At 58.9% G+C, this 17,670-nt stretch overlaps 1 protein-coding gene across 1 annotated transcript; it reads right to left on the bottom strand.

Moving 5' to 3' along the window:
* Nucleotides 1-3,345: 3,345 nt before the first annotated feature.
* Nucleotides 3,346-17,655, bottom strand: LOC136120345 (obscurin-like). Its single transcript, XM_065873763.1, has 29 exons — nucleotides 17,626-17,655; nucleotides 17,454-17,505; nucleotides 17,157-17,354; nucleotides 16,086-16,182; nucleotides 15,637-15,758; nucleotides 14,984-15,096; nucleotides 14,659-14,827; nucleotides 14,419-14,485; nucleotides 13,775-13,975; nucleotides 12,976-13,036; nucleotides 12,392-12,469; nucleotides 11,857-12,029; nucleotides 11,741-11,767; nucleotides 10,837-10,989; nucleotides 10,702-10,747; nucleotides 10,490-10,567; nucleotides 9,472-10,164; nucleotides 8,136-9,432; nucleotides 7,482-7,562; nucleotides 7,063-7,173; nucleotides 6,721-6,888; nucleotides 5,831-5,953; nucleotides 5,486-5,656; nucleotides 5,148-5,232; nucleotides 4,674-4,913; nucleotides 4,208-4,431; nucleotides 3,992-4,067; nucleotides 3,706-3,855; nucleotides 3,346-3,605 (listed from the first exon to the last, which is right to left on the bottom strand). The coding sequence occupies exons 1-29, from the start codon at nucleotides 17,653-17,655 to the stop codon at nucleotides 3,428-3,430; spliced, it is 5,262 nt and encodes a 1,753-aa protein (XP_065729835.1). The 3' UTR covers nucleotides 3,346-3,427.
* Between the last annotated feature and the right edge of the window lie 15 nt (nucleotides 17,656-17,670).

The following is a 17,670-nucleotide window of genomic DNA, read 5'->3' as shown; positions in this document are numbered from 1 at the left end:
AAAAGGCCAACAACAACAAAGTAGGAAACTACCTCAACATAATAACAGTGATATATGAAAAACTCACAGTGAACATCATACTCAATGATGAAAGACTGAAAGTTTTTCCCTCTAAGATCAGGAACAAGACAAGGATTCCCACTTTCACCACTTCTATTCAACATGGTACTAGAAGCTCTAGCCAGAGCAATTAGGTAAGCAAAATAAATAAAATTAATCCAAATTGGAAAGAAAGAAATAAAATTATCTCTGTTTGAAAATGATAAGATCTTATATGTAAGGAACCCTAAAGATTCCACAAAAAGATCTGTTAGAGCTAATACATGAATTCAGCAAAGTAGCAGGATACAAAGTCAACACACAACAATCTGTTGCATTTCTATACAGTAACAATGAACAATCTGAAAAGAACATTATGGAAACATTCAGTTTACAGTGGCATCAAAAAGAATAAAATACTTAGGAATAAACTTTATCAAGCAGGTGAAAGACTGTACAATGAAAACTAAAAAAACCTTGTTGAAATAAAGAAGACATAAATAACTGGAAACATATCCAATGTTCATCGATTGAATGATCTAATATTTTTAAAATGTCAATAATGCCCAAAGCAACTGACAGATTCGATTCAATCCCTATCAGTATCCCAATGACATTTTTTTTTTGCAGAAAATAAGAAAACCTATCCTAAAATCCAATGGCAGTTAAGGGACCCCAATAGGTAATGCAATCTTGAAAAAGAACAGAGCTAGAGGATTCACACTTCCTGGTTTCAAAACTTACTGAAAATCTACAGTAATCAGAACAGTGTAGTACTGGCATAAAGACAGACACATACACCAATGGATTAAAATAGAGAGCCCAGAAATAGACTCTTGCATATATAGTCAAATCATTTTTGACAAGGGTGCCAAGACCATTCAATGGGGAAAGGACAGTCTTTCCAACAAATGATGCTGGGAAAACTGGATATCCTCATGCAAAAGAATGAAGTTGGACCCTTACTGAACACCATATACAAAAGTTAACTCAAAATGGACCTAAGACCTAAGTGTAAGACCTAAAACTATAAAACTCTTAGGAGAAAACATTTAGGGTGAAATCTTCTTGTCATTGAACTTGGTAATTATTTATTCACTATGGTACAAAAGTTGTAAGCAACAAAAGACAAAGTGGACTTTAGGTAAATCTTTAAAAATTTGTGTATCAAATGATAATATCAACAAAGTAAATTGGCAATCCACAGAATGGAAGAGAATATTTGCAAATCATACATCTAAAGAATTGATATCCAAAATATATAAAAAATTCCTAAAACTCAACAACAACACAAACCACGTGATTCAAATATGGGCAAAGGAGTTGAATAGATTATTTCTCCAAAGAAGATATACAAATGGCCAATAAATTCATGAAAAGGTGCTCAGTATCACTGATCACTAGGGAAATGTAAATCAAAACTATGATGAGATACTACCTCACGCCTATTAGGATGGCCTAGTATCAAAAAAAAAAAAACAACAACAGAAAACAGCAGATGTTGATGAGGATGTAGAGAAGCTGAAAACCTTCTGTGCTGTTGGAGGGAAAGTAAAATGATACAACCAATGTGGAAAACCCTAGGGAGTTCCCTCAAAAAATTAAAAATGTAATTACCATATTCCACTTCTGGGTATATAATCAGAAGGATTGAAAGCAGGGTCTAGAAGAGATAAATGTACACCATGTTCATAGCAGCAACATTCACACTAGCTAAAACATGGAAGCAACCCAAGTGTACATCAATGGGTAAGTGAAATGTGGTATATACATACAATGGAGTATTATTCAGCCTTCAAAAGGAAGGAAATTCCGCCATATGCTATAACATGGATGGATCTTGAGGACATTACGCTAAGTGAATAAGCCAGTCACAAAAGGACAAATATTGTATTATTCCACTTATATGAGATACCTAGAGTAGTCAAATTCATAGAGACAGAAAGTAGAATGGTGGGTGCCAGGGGCTGAGGAGAGGAGAGAATGGTGAGTTAGTGTTAAATGGATATAAAATTTCAGTTTTATGAGATGAAAAGAGTTCTGGTCATGAATGGTGGTGATGGTTGCAATCATTATGAATATATAACTACTGAACTGTATTCTTAAAACACTTAAGATGATAAATTTATTACTACAAAAATAAAATTGAAGAAAAAAATTATCTATCAAGCCATGAAACAACTGGAAGAGCCTTAAATTATTACTAAGTGAAAGAAGCCAATCTGAAAAGTCTATATACCGTATGATTCCAACCATATGACATTTTGGAATAGGCAAAACTATGGAGATAGTTAAAAAGAAAAGGAAAAACAAAAATCCTTTCAGTGGTTGCCAGGGGTTAAGAGAGAGGGAGGGATGAATAGGTAGAGCACAGAGGATAGGAGAGTGGTGTGGGGCTGTTAATGGAGCCACGTTAGTGGGGTGGGGTTTGGGAGGAATGCGGATGGGAAGAGCTAAGGGAGAAGCCTCTCTGCTAACAGCAGAACCCTACCAGCCCAAGAGAGCACAGAGCCTGCGCCCACCTTGGCTCCCTTCCCACCTCCATTCCTGCCTTGCCAGGTGAACCAATGAGGGGATGCAGTGGGGTCAGCTGCTGATGTGGCAATGTAAGGTCACAGTGCCCAGGACCCAGGCGGTTGGGCTTAAGGATTGGTTGAGTGGCCATGTTTACTGAGTCTGCAGAAGGTTAGTGTGTGTGTGTGTGTGTGTGTGTGTGTGTGTGTGTGTGTGCGTGTGTGTGCGTGTGTGTGTGAGCTGGACGGGGAGGCAGTTCACTTTTGGAGATGTTCGGTTTTTAGATGAAGTGTTTTGTGTTCAAGTAAGATCTAAGGGGTGGGTGTCCAGTGTGCGGACACCATTCTCTGGAGATGGGGAAAGCAAGGAGGGCTGGATTTACCAGCATGTCTCCGTCACCATGTCCGTGAGACTCGCTGAGAACTAAGAGGGTAGTGTCTGCTGTCCACGTGCTCCAGTTTGAGCTCCTCCCCCACCACAGGAATGGTGCTGTGGTGGAACAAGTCGGAATCCTTGATACGTGCCCACAATCAGGTTTTCCCGGCAAACTACCTGGGCTTGTGTCCATGTCTGATGCAGCACTGACACGGTTAGTAGAAACGCACACACCCGCAAGGTATGGAGTTGCCTCCACATTGAACTGGTTCAGAGGGCTCTAGTCTTAATGAAGTCTTTGCGGGCACACAGCCGGGACAGAGAAGGGCAGTTCTGTCCTCCCCCAAACACCAGGAAGGTGGCAGGGCCCTCACCCCCTCCCCCAAACAAAATAATGAAACAGAGAGCGCCTCATCCAGTTCTGCTTTTTATTGATGTGTGTATACATATGAAGGGAGTCCTGAAAGACTGAGAGGTGCGGTCCCGCAGGGCCAGGCGTTCAGCGCACCTGGGCCAGGTTGTGTTTTTTGTACAGCAGCGCCCGCCTCTTCTCGCGCTCTCTCACGAAGGCGCGCAGACTTGCGGTGGGGAAGGTCACGGCCGCAGGCTGGGAGCTGGCGGGGCCCTCCTCGGTCAGCCACGGGCACTGCAGGCAGCTGGATGCGGACGGGCGGCCCCTGGAGCGCGCGGGAGGGTGGCGTTAGCCGTGCTCCCGCCCACGACGGGCAGGTCAAGTCATAGGGGGATGGGCCAGGCAGGGTAGGTAGGGGTGCCTACCAGGGGTGCGCGCACAGCGTGCTTCGGAGGAAGGCCACAGCGCCCCCGGACAGCCCCGCGTAGCAGCGGCTCAGCTGGATGAGCCCCTTGCGCAGCCCTTTCTGCAGGTCTCGCATTCCCTCGCTGCTCACCGGGTACTCAGCGCTCAACCTGAGTGGGTGGGGGTCAAGTGACTGAGGTCACCCTCAATGGATGGGAGTCACAGGGACCTGGGGTCACCCTCAGAGTACCCCAGGCCTGCCCTTCCAGCCAGCCCTCCCAGTCCACAGGGCACGTGGAGACTTACATAATGAAGGCCGTGACACCTATGGCCCAGATGTCGGTCTGCGCGAGGGCACCCTGGCCCTCTAGGAGCTCCGGAGCTGGGGACAGCATGGGTGGGGGTCACAGGTGAGGGGCTGGGTGTTTGCAGTGGAGGAGGCAGGGAGACAGGGCTGGGAGAAGGGCTTGCTCCTGCCACACCCCTCCCCCAGATCAGGCTTGGTGTCTGTGCCCTGCGCACCCATGGTCTCCATGTAGTCCTTGAACCTCTCCGAGGGCAGGACCCTCTCCTGGGCGGAGCTCTGGGCATTTCCAAAGTCGATGACCTTGAGCAGGTTGTACTCTGTGACAATCACGTTCTCAGACCTCAGGTCTAGATGCAGGATACCCTGGGCGTGCAAGTACTGGGCAGCACTTAGCATCTGCCACAGATAGTCCTTCACCTCTGATTCCGAGTAGGAGGGCCTGGGGGCAGAGGGCCAGTTAGGGGGCATGTGGGGAGGGGCACCCAGGCTTTGTCCACAGCTGAGGGGCCACAGGGAAGCACCAGACTTTCCTGCTGGACTTAGGAGGGAAGGCCCAGCTCTGCTGAGCCACCCTGGTTGGCTGGCCGGTGCAGGCGGGGCCAGGAGGCGGGCCGGAGGTGGACCACAGTGCTGGCGGCCAGGTCCTGAGCCCCCAATCCAGGCCAGGCCCCGCCCTCTCACCTCTCGGCCAGACAAGGGAGCAGCTCAGGCCCAGAGCACAGCTCCAAGATGAGGACCAGGTGTCGGGGGCTGAGGTAGGCAGCCTGCAGCTGTGCCAGGTGGGGGTGGCGCAAGCCCTTGAGGGTCTCGTATTCCCGCAGCACGGCAGTCCTGTCCTCAGGGTGGCAGGGCATGATCTTGGCAGCCAGCACGCGTCCACTGGCCTTCTCCCGGCACTGCCGCACCACGCTGAAGCGGCCCCTAGGCGGGAAGCACGGGCCAGGCTGGTGAGGAGCCAGCCCGCCCGGTGGCCCAGGCCGGACCCCAATCTCAGAGAAGCAAGCCCAGGGGGAAGGTCCAGGAGGGGGTGGCAGATGCGCTGAGGCAAATGTAGGTGGAAGTGATCAGAGGGGAGAGAAGATGGGGCTGGGGTGGGAGCATGAAGAGCTAGTGGGGCCATGATGCTGCCACGCGCTCTCCCCGGAGGGCCCGTACCTTCGGATCTGTGTCTGGAAGGCGAAGGTCTGCTTGCTGGGGAGCAGCTGGGCTGGCCCTGAGGCACCGCTCTCCTCTTCAGAGGCTGTGGGAAGGGGAAGCCGATGACTGGTGGAGGGCACCCCTGCAGCCCCATCTCCCCCAGCCTTTTCTCCCATCACCCCTTCCCAGGCAACCAGACAGGGGGGCCCTCTTTGAACCCCCGAACGCTCTGACCTCTCATTCCTCAGGCCATTTGTGGGTGGGGGGCCTAGCAGGCAGAACCAACCATCCCAAGTGAGCGTGTGACTCACTGAAGTGGCAGGGCGCATTCCGTAGAGCCCTGCAGAGTGGCTCACCCAGGTGGCTGGGCCCTCCCAGGAGGACCTGCTCCGAGGGGCTGCTGTAGGGGCCCATGCCCGCCTTGCTGACACAGGCCGTCCGGAAGGTGTACACCCCGCCCCGAGAAAGCTTGCCAGTGAGGTAGCAGCAGTCAAAGATGTCCGAGGCCAGCGTGCTCCAGCTGCCGCCTGGGCCACACAGGAGCGGGTGAGAGGCAGCCCAAGGCCTCCCCACTCCATGTCAGGGTGGAGAGGCCCGCGCAGGCCCCCCAGGGGCGCAGAGCAGCCAGGCGCTTCCCCACGGTCCCCCCACAGTGACCCTGGGGCCCCCCAGGATGTGAGGATTCAGGAGTGGCCCCATACCTTCCAGGCTGTACTGTACAATATAGGTCACAGGGCCATATGACTCCACAGGCTTCCAGACCAGCAGCACCCCGTCCGCATACACCTCCCCGATGTCCGGGCGTGGGGAGGAAGAGGGGCGCTCTGCAGGGCCCACAGACAGCAATCTGAGGTGGGCTCCCAGGGGCTCTCTAATGAAGCTCTGAGCCCCAGCCAGCCCTGCCTCATCTTCCTGCAGCCTTCTGCCAGGCCCCTGAGCCCACCCTCACTTGGTCCAGTTCATTCAGAGGTCCCTTCCAGTGCTGACTAGTAGGAGGGGCTCAGCGCCTCTCCTCTGAGGGGCCTCAGGAGGTGTCTGCCCTACCCAACCCCGCCAGGCTCCCCTCCCACAGGTGCCCACCCAGGAACCCCATGGAATGGCCCTTGCTCACAGCCCGCCACCAATCCCAGCCTCTAGTCAGAGGGGCCTCTATTTTGCTGGGTTGCGGTGCAGGGCTTGTGGGGGTTCGCCCCCTCTGGGGACCAGGTCAGAGGTCTGAGAGCTAGGCCTGCAGCCTCTGTCTTGGCTCCCCCAGAAACACACCCCAGCGCTGTGTTTTGAGAGCCTGGTTTGACTATAATAGACATACAAAATGGGAAGCCGCCTCTTCCTGCATTTGCTGGAGACACAGGGAGGGAGGTACCGTGGGAAATGCAAGGAGAGGAGCACCCAAAGAGGTGTCAGGGAGAGGGCCTGGCCAGCTGTGTCACCCTGCATCCCCTCCCGGATGCCTCCTGCGTCCCCTCCCGGGAGTCCCGGTCTGCAGAGCCGGCTACTGCCTTCTGTGACCCCTCCAGGCCCTGGTAGTGCCCGGATGTGGATGCCTGGGTGGTGAGCATCACGTTCCTTGGGCCCTGCCCGGCCTACGCACCTGCCTTCCGGAGAATGGCCGTGGTGGCCGCCGTCCCCAGCACATTGCGCACACTGCACGTGTACATGCCCAGGTCCTCGGCAGTCACCACCAGGATGGTCAGAAGCTGGAAGTTCTTGAGCGTGGAGGAGATGAGGAGGCGGCTGCTGCTCTCAAGAAGAGCCCCGTCTGCAGCAGGATAGAGTGGACCTCGAGAGAAGCTCCCCACAGGTGGCCTGCCTCATGGTCACACCCGGGGCCCACACCCTCTCTGAGCCTCAGTTTCCCTCTGTACAATGAGAGTAATGCCCTAAAGGAGCACCCCCTGCCTCCCTGCCCCTCAGCCTCAGGAGAGCTCTTTACCTTTACTCCAGGTGGCCTGTACAACTGGCTGGGCCGACACCTGGCAGGCCAGAGTCACAGATTGGCCCAGGACCACCATCTCATCCGAGAGCTCCCTTAGGAACGATGGTGCTGTGGAAGGGAGGTGAGGTGAGCTTTCAGAGGTGACCCTAAGCCTGAGAGCAAGGCCTGGACTCCGCCGTGGGGATACAGATGAGCCCCACCCCCAACCGGCTCATCTCCAACACCAGAGCCTACTCCAGGAAGGCTTCCAGGACTGCAAGGCCGTGACTGCTGGGGCGCCAGAGTCCCCCTGTGTACTCAAGACCCCATGGGTGTGAGCTTCCCCCCGCCATGCACTGTCTTGGCAGGGTTCCCTTTCCCCACAGTAAGGTCCCTTGGGCTGCAGTGGGGGCCCAGCCCCTGGGTAGTATACCCACCTCGGTCCCTGCTCTTCAGGCCTGATAGGCGGAAGGAAGCTAGGCCTGCCTTCTTCCTGGGGGGGCCCTCCTTCTCCAGACCTGCAGTATGGAAGTGGCCATGAGAGGTCACACGTTAGGGGCCTGGCTCCTCTGGGAGCATGGGAGGAAGGCTCTGGGGCCCCTTGTAGCCAACTGTGGGATTCCCATGTGGCAGAAAAGCCCAGATCCCAGGGAGTCTTATTGAAAACGAGCTACACCTGCTGCAGAGGGCACCACCCTCCCTACCCCATCAGCATCAGCCCATCCCAGGCAGGGCCACCACGGGCAGGTAAGGGCAGCAGCTCAAGGGACCACAGGTGCCTGGGGAGGCGTGGCTGAGGGCCCAGGGCTCAAGGATCAGGGAGGGCTGGTCTGGTTCCTACTTCCGCAGGGGTGTAACTGCAGTTGAATTACAACTGGGCCTCACATGCACATGGGGAGGGATCGAAGCTGCAAAGGTGACCTCGAAAACAAGCCACTGTGTCCCGGGAGGTATGGGCAGCACCGGGACAGGGGAGGGCTTCCTGCATCACTCAGGTGAGCTCCTGAGCTGTCCTTTTGGACAAGGAGACCCAAGGTGCAGAGCGGGGAACATGGATGTGCCCAGTCCTGGGGCAGGGTGGGGGTAGTAACCTTCGGGCCTGCCCCTCAGGAGGCGGGAGATGTGGGCCACCGAGGCCCTCACTCTCTGGCGTAGCCCCAGCTCTGTGGACTCCTCCAGCAGTGATTGCCTCCCGGGGAAGTGGAAGAGCCTGCTGGAAGGGGGTGACCACTTGCGCTTCCTGCTACCAGCAGCCTCCCCGAGCAGGGCCTCCATGTCCTCTGGCTCCTCTGTGATCTCCAGGCTTGCTGGCGGGCCCAGAATGCCCGGCCATGCGGCCTCTGGGAGCTCAGCCAGCTCCTCCCCAGCCTCAGACTCAGGGGAGGGTGGCAGCTCTGGCTCCACAGGCTTGGGGACCTTCTTGAAGGTCATGAACTCAAATGGGAGGTATTTGATGTCGTACAGGTCAGACAAATTGAGGTAGGCAGGATCCACCTCCGAGATGTCCAGAGACACAGTGTCAGCCGCTTCCAGGTCCCTGGACAGGTCCCGGATCTGTACGAGCGACACCTGAGAGCCCCCACTTAAGTCTTCCCGTGAGCTCACCTCCTGGGAGGCCCTCGGGAGGGCCCTGCCACCCTCAGGTAGAGGCACTGTGCTGGCCTGGGGTGGTGGGCTCTCGGCCCCTGCCTCCTCCTCTTCCGAGGACTGACAGGCAGCCCAGGACATTCTGGCCCACAGGGGCCCCTGACCCAGCATGCCACCGGCATCCCCACCAAAGGCAAAGGTGCCGTAGCCCACCACCCCCGCGTAGCCCCCTTGGAATCCCAGGGAGAACTTCCGTGTGGTCGCCAGCTTCTGAGGCCACTGTGGGCTGGGCGAAGACTGGGACAGGCCCTCTGTCTCCTGGGACAGGCCCTCTGTCTCCTGGGACAGGCTTTCAGTGTCCAGGGAGGGGCCGGGCTCCATGCCCATATGGGAGGCTGGCTCTGGGGGTTTGGGTGGATCAGGCCTCCCGGCAAGAGGGGTGTCCTTCAGCCCTCTCTCAGAGTCTGACTGGGAGCTTGCTTGGGCTGGGGAGGGGGAGGCCTGTGACTCTCCTGAGAAGAAAGGGCTCGGGGATGTCAAGAGCGGCTCTGTGCAGTGCCCTGGAGGGAAGGAGCCGGGAGGTTGTGGTGCCAAAGCAGCAGGGGTGCCACAGTCCTGGGGGGCAGGACTCCTCTGGGGTTGAAAGAAAGGGTCAGCCTGCCCTCCACAGCTATCCTGCAATGACCCCTCTTGCTGAGCGGAGCACCCATCACCACCGGTGGACGGAAGTGGCCTCAGCCCCTGCAGCGGTCCCTCTGGATGTTCCTTCTCCCTGGCATGTGCATCCCCTCCCGGGATGCTCTCTCCGTGAGCCCCCTGAAGGCTCGAGGGGCCCAGAGCGGGACACTGCCCCTTGCTGCAGGCCTTGGCAGAGGGGCTGGCTGTGTTCTGCCCGTCAAGGTCCAGGGAGCGGCTGAAGCCAGAGGCCTCTTGGGTGCTTGCACTGGGCATCCGCAGGGAGGTCTCAAAGGAGGGTGCTTCGGCCATCAGGGTGGCATGCTCCTCCCTGGCAGCCTCCTCCTCCAGCGCACGGTGCTCCCACAGTGGCTCTCGAAGGCCGGGCAGGACGCCCGAGAAGTAGCCACCCTTGAGAAGGTGCCGCCGCCGGGCGGGGTGCCGTCTGCTGCCTGCGGACAGGCCCCCTAGCTCTGGGCCCTCGCCCACCTGCTGGTAGAACAGGCTTCGGATGACACTCTGCCGGGGCACACAGCCCAGGGCAGCTGGTGGCTGTGCACCCTGGGGTGACGCTGCGGCGGGTGGGCAGGCCTCGGCCTCCTCAGGCAGGCTGGCGGAAGGCCGCAGGAAGCCCCGGGGGTGCAGCAGCGGGGAGTGGGTCACCGGGGAGGGGGGCAGCGACTTGGCCCGGGCGAACGGTGCCAGCTCGTTGTCGGAGGAGGAAGAACTGCTGGAGGAGGCACTGACATCACCACGCAAGTGCCGGGCCACCCCGAGGGATGGGCTGTCGGGCGGGCCCTGGAGCAGCTCCGGGATGGAACGCATCACCAGGATGGACTTGTAGCTCATCAGGGAACGCTGGGGTTGTGGAGGACAGGGGTTCGTCAGCTGGCTGCCCGCTGCCTTCCCAGCTCTCGGTGGGCCCAGAGGGACGCTCAGGAAATGGTGGGCATTAAAAGACGTGGGCCCAGGGCTCTGCCAGTGTGTCCCCATCTTGGCAGGGATGTTGCATGTTGCCCCACATCACCCCGGTGTCTCAGGTAGCAAAGACCTGAAATGAAGGATGCCCAGCCCCACTTCCCTGCTCTCCCAGACCCAGAAGGGGCACACACAGCCAGCCAGCTCTCTGGGTCTCATTCCCCTCTCTGGCCTCCCACGCCCTCCACAGGGCAGCACAGCTCACCTGCCAGCGGCTGCGGGCCAGGAGGAACTTCAGCTGCTTGCTGTTGATGAAGTGGGCCTCCTCCGCAGGCACAGACTTCTGGGGGAGCCCAGGCGAGAGAGGCATGTTGCGGGGAGACCCTGGTGCACCCTGTGGCCCAGGCAGGCCCCCATTCCTCTTGGCCTCAGTTTCCCTCCCCGTGAGCCAGGCCAGCCCGTGTTTAGCCTACTCACCAGGAACCAAGGGTGGGCAAGGCACTTGGCGGCACTGGGCCGGGCCCTGTGGAGAGAGGAAGGATGGGATCAGTCCAAGTGGTCACTGGGGCAAGAATGAGGACCTCAGGCAGAGGGAAGGGCATGTGTACTCACTCCACGGCCTTCTGCAGAGCAGCCTTGATAAAGTCCTGGGCATCCTCACTGAGGTGGGTGGCCATGGGGCTACTCCAGGACACCCGCCCTTCCAGGACATTCAGAAGGGTTGCTCGGTCACTCTCGCCAGCAAATGGGGACGAGCAGGTCAGGCTGAAAGCAGAGACATGACTAGCCTTCAGTCGTGACCTGAATTTCTGGGTCCATGGGAGGCAGGGTGCCAGGACAGGGAGTGCTGGGTCTCATGGGGATGGTGGTGGCTGGGGGCTCCCAGCCCTGACTAGAGATGCCTCTGAACACCACTGTCATCCAGCCCTGAGAATTCCAGCATATGTCTCAGATTTGCCCAGAGACCCAGGCTCAGCTTGGAGCTGGGATCCAGGCTAAGCCTGGAGTGGGTATCTGGTCCCAGGCTGGGTGAGGCTCCAGGCTTGGTCTGGGATAGGGATCAAGGGTCAGCCTGGGGTAGGGATCCAGGCTCAGCCTGGGGCAGAGATCAAGGGTCAGTCTGGAGGGGGCACCTGGCCTTAGCCGGGGGTGGAGGGATCAGGGCTCCACCTGTAGAGGAAATCCAGGCTCAGTCTACACCACCAGCGTCCTCAGGGCAGCAGTAACTGTTATAAGGGGCTCTGGACAAATTACCTACACCCTTTAGGGGAATAGCTCAGTGCTCTGCCCCGTGACCCAGCAGAGCTCCTCTGTGACAGGGTGTGTGTGAAAAGCACTTGGCAGAAACCCCTTATCGGAGTTGGCTGACTGCACGTTCCCAAGATAGTTGCCCCTTAGGTCTCGGGTCTCTGATCTGAGGAGCAGCCAGCAGTTCAACAGCTTCCCGTGGGCCTGCTGAGGAGGGGTCTGGGCCGGCTTTGGAGGAGACAGCCGACAGGAGCCGGGGTCTGCTCACCTGAGGTAGGAGATGACCCCCATGGCCCTGCAGGAAAAAAACCACCACCGTGAGTCACCCCAGACCTGGCCTGGTGAGGGGGAGGAGGAGGCAGAGAGCGGGTGCCCCCCACTCACCAGATGTCAGAGGCCTCGCTCACAGGGGTCTGCTCGATGATCTCAGGGGCCACAAACTCAGGGGAGCCGTATTTGCTGTACTGTGGCTCTGCCGGGGTGATTTTTTGGGCAAAGCCAAAATCGCAGATTTTAATGTCTTCCCGAGCAGGATGCACCATCAGGATGTTGGGGGGCTGTCGGGCAGAGTTGGGAGTGGGTGAGGCCGTACCCTAAGGAAGTGACTTCCAGGGCTGCCGGGCCTGGGGAGGACACTCGAGGGTCTTTGAGGGGCTGCCCCACAATGATGGTGAGGCCAGCATGGGGTAGTGGGCAGCCCCGGGGACAGGTTTCAGTGCCATTTGGGGACAGCTTCTGCTCCATCGGACCTGCACCCCACCTGAAGGGGTCGTCATAACATAGTGAGCTCCCTGTCCCCAGAGGTGAGGAAATCCTGACAGGAAATTTGGATGTGTTGGGCCTGCACCCTCTCAGCCTATAGGCTCCAGGCTCCCACCTGCCCCTCACTGGGCTCTGGGGGCGCCAGGGAGCCACATACCTTTATGTCCAGGTGGAGGATGCCTTGGCCGTGCAGGTAGTGCAGCCCCTCCACCAGCTGCTGGATGTAGACCTTGACCTGCGGCAAAGGCTGGTGCTCAGGTGAGCCAGCCTCGAGAACCCCCTCTACTTACCTCCCTGCCTGCTCCCACCTACACTGCCTCCAATTCCCTCCAGACCTGAGCCTGGGACGGTGGTCCCGCAGGGCAGGTTACATGCAAAGCCTCACGGACCCCTGTAGCTGGGGGATTCCTCTGAGCCCCAAGGCGGGGCAGGTTTGGGTGTGTGGAGCAGCCTGTGCAAAGCAAGAAGCGACTGGGAGAGCAGGCGAGGCCTGGCCAGCTAGTTCAGTGCAGTCTGGGGTGGGGAAGAAGCGAGCCCCGGGCACGGGAGGGCTCTGAAAGCCCGACAGGAGCTGCGACACCCTGTGAGGCCCTGGAACACCCTAGAAGGTCTCTGAGGTGGGCAGTACTATGCTGGGGGGCTAGTCTGAGGGACAGGTGGTCTGGGCAGGGGAAGCAGGAGGCCTGGCCAGGCATGCAGGCTGCCCTGAAGCTGGGTGGGCAGCCCAGGCAGCACAGTCACCTCGGCCTCTGTCACCACACTCTTCTTGAACAGGCGGTCCAGCAGTTCCTCCGACGAGCACCTGGGACTGTCAAGGAAAGCTCTAGGGTCTGGAACCCTCATGGCCTCACACCACCTGGGGGGAGTCTTATCTCGGGGCGGGGGGCGGGGGGAGCTATTCTAGGGAGGCTGGTGCTTGCAGTTGAGGAGGATGTGAGGGACAAGATGCCCCAAGTAGAGGGGCTGAGGCCAGTGGGCAGCAGCAGACTGGGAGTGGAGGTATCCTCTCCCCTCTGCACAGAGCCCACGTGTGCCCCCTCCCCCCGCAGGGGACGCTGACTGGGGAGGTGGGGGTGTGGTGAGCACACACGACATTCAGAGACCCTCAGCTGGGCCACGATTGTGGCAGATGGATCAGGTAGGGTGTGTGCCCCTCCTTGGAGCATGGGTAGGCATCCGAAGCAGCGTCAGCGCTTGGGGCCTGCAGAAGCCAGGTAAGAAGTCCAAACTTCCTGCTGGAAAGGCAACGTGGACAGCGGGAGGAGCCCACAGGCGCACGTCTTGGACCTTCTGGATGCAGCCCTGCCCAAATTCCTGGCCCAAAGGCCTAGGAGCTATGAGGTCTGTGCAGTGTGTTCGGGGTCGGGGAGGGGGTTAGTCACAAAGCATCGAAACGCCAGCGTTACCGGCTGCCCCCATGAGGCAGGCAGGGCTGGGGTCACCAAAACCACAGACCCCACGCAGCCCTCCGGACCCCTGTGTATCTGGGGCACATCCCCCTCCCCCCACCACCTTGCACCCTTGGGGTGAGACGGGATACAGCTCCAGGATGAGGATCAGGGTCTTTCGGGTCTCAAACTGGTCCAGCAGTGCAGTGACCAGCGGGTGGCTCAGCCCTGCTAGGATGTCCCGCTCCCGATAAGCCTGGACACGTGTCCTGCTCCGCAGGGGAATGAACTTGGCGGCGCAGGACATCTGGTTGCCCTTGTGCTGCACCCTCTTCACGAAGCCGAACACACCCCTGGGAGGAGGGTACAGCGCGTTGGGGGTGGGGTTCCTGGGCGACGGGGTTTGGAAGGGGGCAAAGCTCCTGAGAAGGGAGGTTCCGGGACAGCAGGGGCTGGGGCAGTGGGTACTGGAGGGGGCGGAATTCCTGGCAGGTGTGGGGCAGCAGGTACTCTGCGGGCAGGGGCTCCGGAAAGAGGTAGGGTTCACAGGAGGCAGGGACTCCAGAAGGTGAGGGCTGGAGGAGGCAGGTACTCGGTGGAGGTGGGGTTCCGGGGGGCAGGGTGGGCTTCTGCTAGTGCTGAAGTGGGGATTGTAGGGGTGCAGTGGAGGGGAAGGCTGGGAGCTCCTGGATGGAAACTCTGGGGTAGGAACTCCGGGAGGCTGAGGATGAGGGTCTTAGGGGGTGGGGGTCCAGCGGGTGAGGCTCCTGGGGCTGGGATGGGGGGCGGGCAATACCTTCCAATTTCCTCCTTGACCTCGTAGAAGGAGTGCAGTTTCCTCCTAGAGCTTTGCTCACTGTCGCCTGTAGCCAGGGAGGGGGAAGCTGTAGGTGTGAGCAAAGATGACCACCCCGTCTCTCTGTCCCCCCAACTTTATAGTGCCCGAGCCTGTGGGAGCTCACAGGACCCCCATACCCACAGCCCCACACGCCTGCATGGAGCCAAGACAGGCCTGGGAAGGGGTCCCCCCACTCACCCCCATGGACCAGCAGCTCTGCCTTGCATAGCACCTGGCCGCCAGCGTTGTGGGCCAGGCATGTGTAGACACCAGCGTCATGCTGGGCCACATCCCTTAGTACCAGGGAGTATGTGGTCCCTTCCTGCTGCTGGCTGAGCCGGGGGCCATCCACCAGCTGCGCACCGTCCTGGAGACACAGGAGGGCAGGGAGGCCATCAGCCCACCATGGGTGACCCCAGCACCACGGCCCAGCATGACCTTCAGGGAGTGCTGTGTCCAGTCCAGTGGGGTTTCACACACTCCCCCTCCCGCCGGCAGGCCCCCAACCCTGTCCTGTCCCTACCTTATACCAGGTCACCGTGGGCTGCGGGTTGCCCTCAATGACAGCCTGGAATTGCGCCACGCTGCCCCTCTGGGCATGCACATCCTCAATGGTGACCTGCATGGATGGGGGCCCTGGGGGTAGGGGAGGGAGCCGTTGGGAAGGAGCCTGGCTCTGTCCCACCACAGCCTGTCCTGTGTTGAAATCTTTGATCCCTGGCCTACTTTCACAGAGACCCAGACCCAGGTGGGCTGGCAGTAACCCCAGGTGTGTCCTGGTACCCTAGGTGGGCAGAGAGGCCCCGAGATATACCCCAGGGTGAAAGAGCCCACCTGCCTCCCAAGTGAAGGTGACCCCATCCTGACTCCCCCCAGGCCCCTGATGGTCCGGAAGTGCTTCCTTCAGTCTAACCCCTGTCTCTCCTGCTTCAACCTCGGCTCTCTGAGGGCAGGCTGCACAGAATATGCTAACTCTGAGTGGGGAAAAGGTCACTGCTGCCTGCATCTCCCCTCCCAGTGATGCCTTCTGAGGGGACACAGGGAGAGGGGGAGCAGGGGCCCTGGCCACAGTAAGGCTGGGACATGCCAGGTGGCTTTGCAGGCCCCTCCATGCAAATGTCCCCCCTTGCCCAGGGCATGGTGGGCACACGTGTAAAGTGCCGGGCCCCCACCTACGTGTGGCATACATGTCGCTGGCCTGGTACACATATGTCCTGTGCTTGGTCTCTGTGAACACGTGGCTGTGGATGTCCCAGAGCTCCGTTGCACCTGCCCTGGGACAGGCAGCGCCCTCCATCCTGGGGCCATGGAGTGGAGTTAGCGGTCTGCCCCACCCTTCCACTTTTGGGGTATGGGAGGCAGACCTTCAAGATAAGATGGGGGCTGCAGCAGACTCTTTGGGAGGGGATGTACAGAAAGGGGCCCCAGCCCTGGGTGAGAAGGGAGCTCCCCCAACTTCCCTTGCTCCAGGGGTGGCCTCTCCTCCCTGCCCTACCCTTGGGCTTAGGGTGGGGCTGGTATAGAGAGTGCAGGGGTGCTGTGATTCCACCCCTTACTCTCCTGTCCCCGTGCCCGACCCTGCCCCCAGGATGTCCCCTCATCCCCCAGCCAGCTGGGGAAGTTACCGGATGGGCACCATGCGTTCCTGGACCTCAGCGTGTGCCCGAGAGTTCTGCTCCAGGCCCTCGTGGGAGAGACGTTGCGGTACCTTCTGGGGCTCTCCTGGTGGGAGGCAAGGGGCACAGTGAGACGGAGCCTGGGATAGGGCTGGAGACAATTCCTCATGACTTGCCTCTGCATCGACCTCCAGGGCCCAGAGGAGGGGAGAACAGCCAGAGTAGGGGCTCCAAGAGCACAGGATCCTTGACCGCAAACCTAGAGCTCCAGCCATGCAAGTGCACTTCAGCCCCCTGGGCTGGGGGGAGGGGCCCCATAGCACATTCCCAGGGGTCTGGTCTGCCTGGGGCACTGCTCACTTACTGTTCCTTCCTATTCCCCTCGTCTTCCTGGTCTCCCTCCTTCTCCTCTCCCCCCTCCCCTCCCCTCCCCCCTCCCCTTCTCTCCCCTTTCCCTCCTCTCCCCCCCTCCCCTCCTCTCCCTCCTTTCCCTCCTCTCCCCCTCCCCTCCTCTCCCCCCCTTTCCCTCCTCTCCCCCCTCCCCTCCTCTCCCCCTCCCCTCCTCTCCCCCCTCCCCTCCTCTCCCCCCTCCCCTCCTCTCCCCCTCCCCTCCTCTCCCCCTCCCCTTCTCTCCCCCTTTCCCTCCTCTCCCCCCTCCTCTCCTCTCCCCCCTCCCCTTCTCTACCTCTTTCCCTAATCTCTCCCCTCCTCCTCCTCTCACTCTCTGTTCCCTCTTCCTCCTCACCTTCCCAGGAGCACAGGGTACCCAAGCTGTCCCCTGAGGGCTGACCACAGGAGGCCTTTGGCTCCTGGGACAGACATGCTTAGGGTGGGAAGGACCTCCCAGAACCCATCCACCCCTCTAGCTTCACAGGCTGAGTGAGGGGTGGGCCTTGTCCAGGGTCCCCAACATGTGGAACCATCAGAATGTCGGGGGTCCCCAGGCTCTGCTAGTTCACCCCCATGGGATGGGCACCCAAATTAACCAAGGTTGGTGTCAGAACAGAGGGGAGGTTAGGGGTGGGGGGGTGGTCCTGGAAGCAGGTGGTACTTTGCCTTCAGCCTGCTGCCAGGCCTCACCGGATGCATCCCCAGCCTCCACTCCTGGGGGATTCTGGCCGGCCTCCTGGAGTTCAGGTGGCCCCCCAGGTCTGGGGCCGGGGCTGGTATGTTCCCCTGTGGTGGGTCCCGGAGCCTCAGGGCACATAAGTGTCCTCTGGATGGATATGGTCTCCTGGTCCACTTGCCCCAGAGCACCTGGGGGTGCGATGGCAGCATCTGTAGGAAAGGCAGGTCCACGCATAGGAGTAAGGGTTGGCCTGAGCCCGGGGAGTGGGATACTGCCCAGATGAGCCAACCCCAGCCAACCCTTCCCACCTTCCTGCTCCAGCCACACATTGGGTGCAGGAAGGGCCGAAGGTGGAGGCCCCTGAGAGAAGAAGGGATCCAGAGACTGTGCCAGGGGAGATGGCACTCCAGGCAGCAAGCTCAAGACTGGTCCACCCGCAGGGTGTTACACACATGCCCTCACAAGAATGTCAGTTCCTACAGGGGCAGCTGGGCCTGGACTCCCACCCATCACTCTGGGTGGCCC

This window comes from Phocoena phocoena, chromosome 3 (genome assembly GCF_963924675.1).
Source record: "Phocoena phocoena chromosome 3, mPhoPho1.1, whole genome shotgun sequence".
NCBI classification, from domain to species: Eukaryota; Metazoa; Chordata; class Mammalia; order Artiodactyla; family Phocoenidae; genus Phocoena; species Phocoena phocoena.
This window is presented reverse-complemented; position numbering and strand designations above follow the sequence as displayed.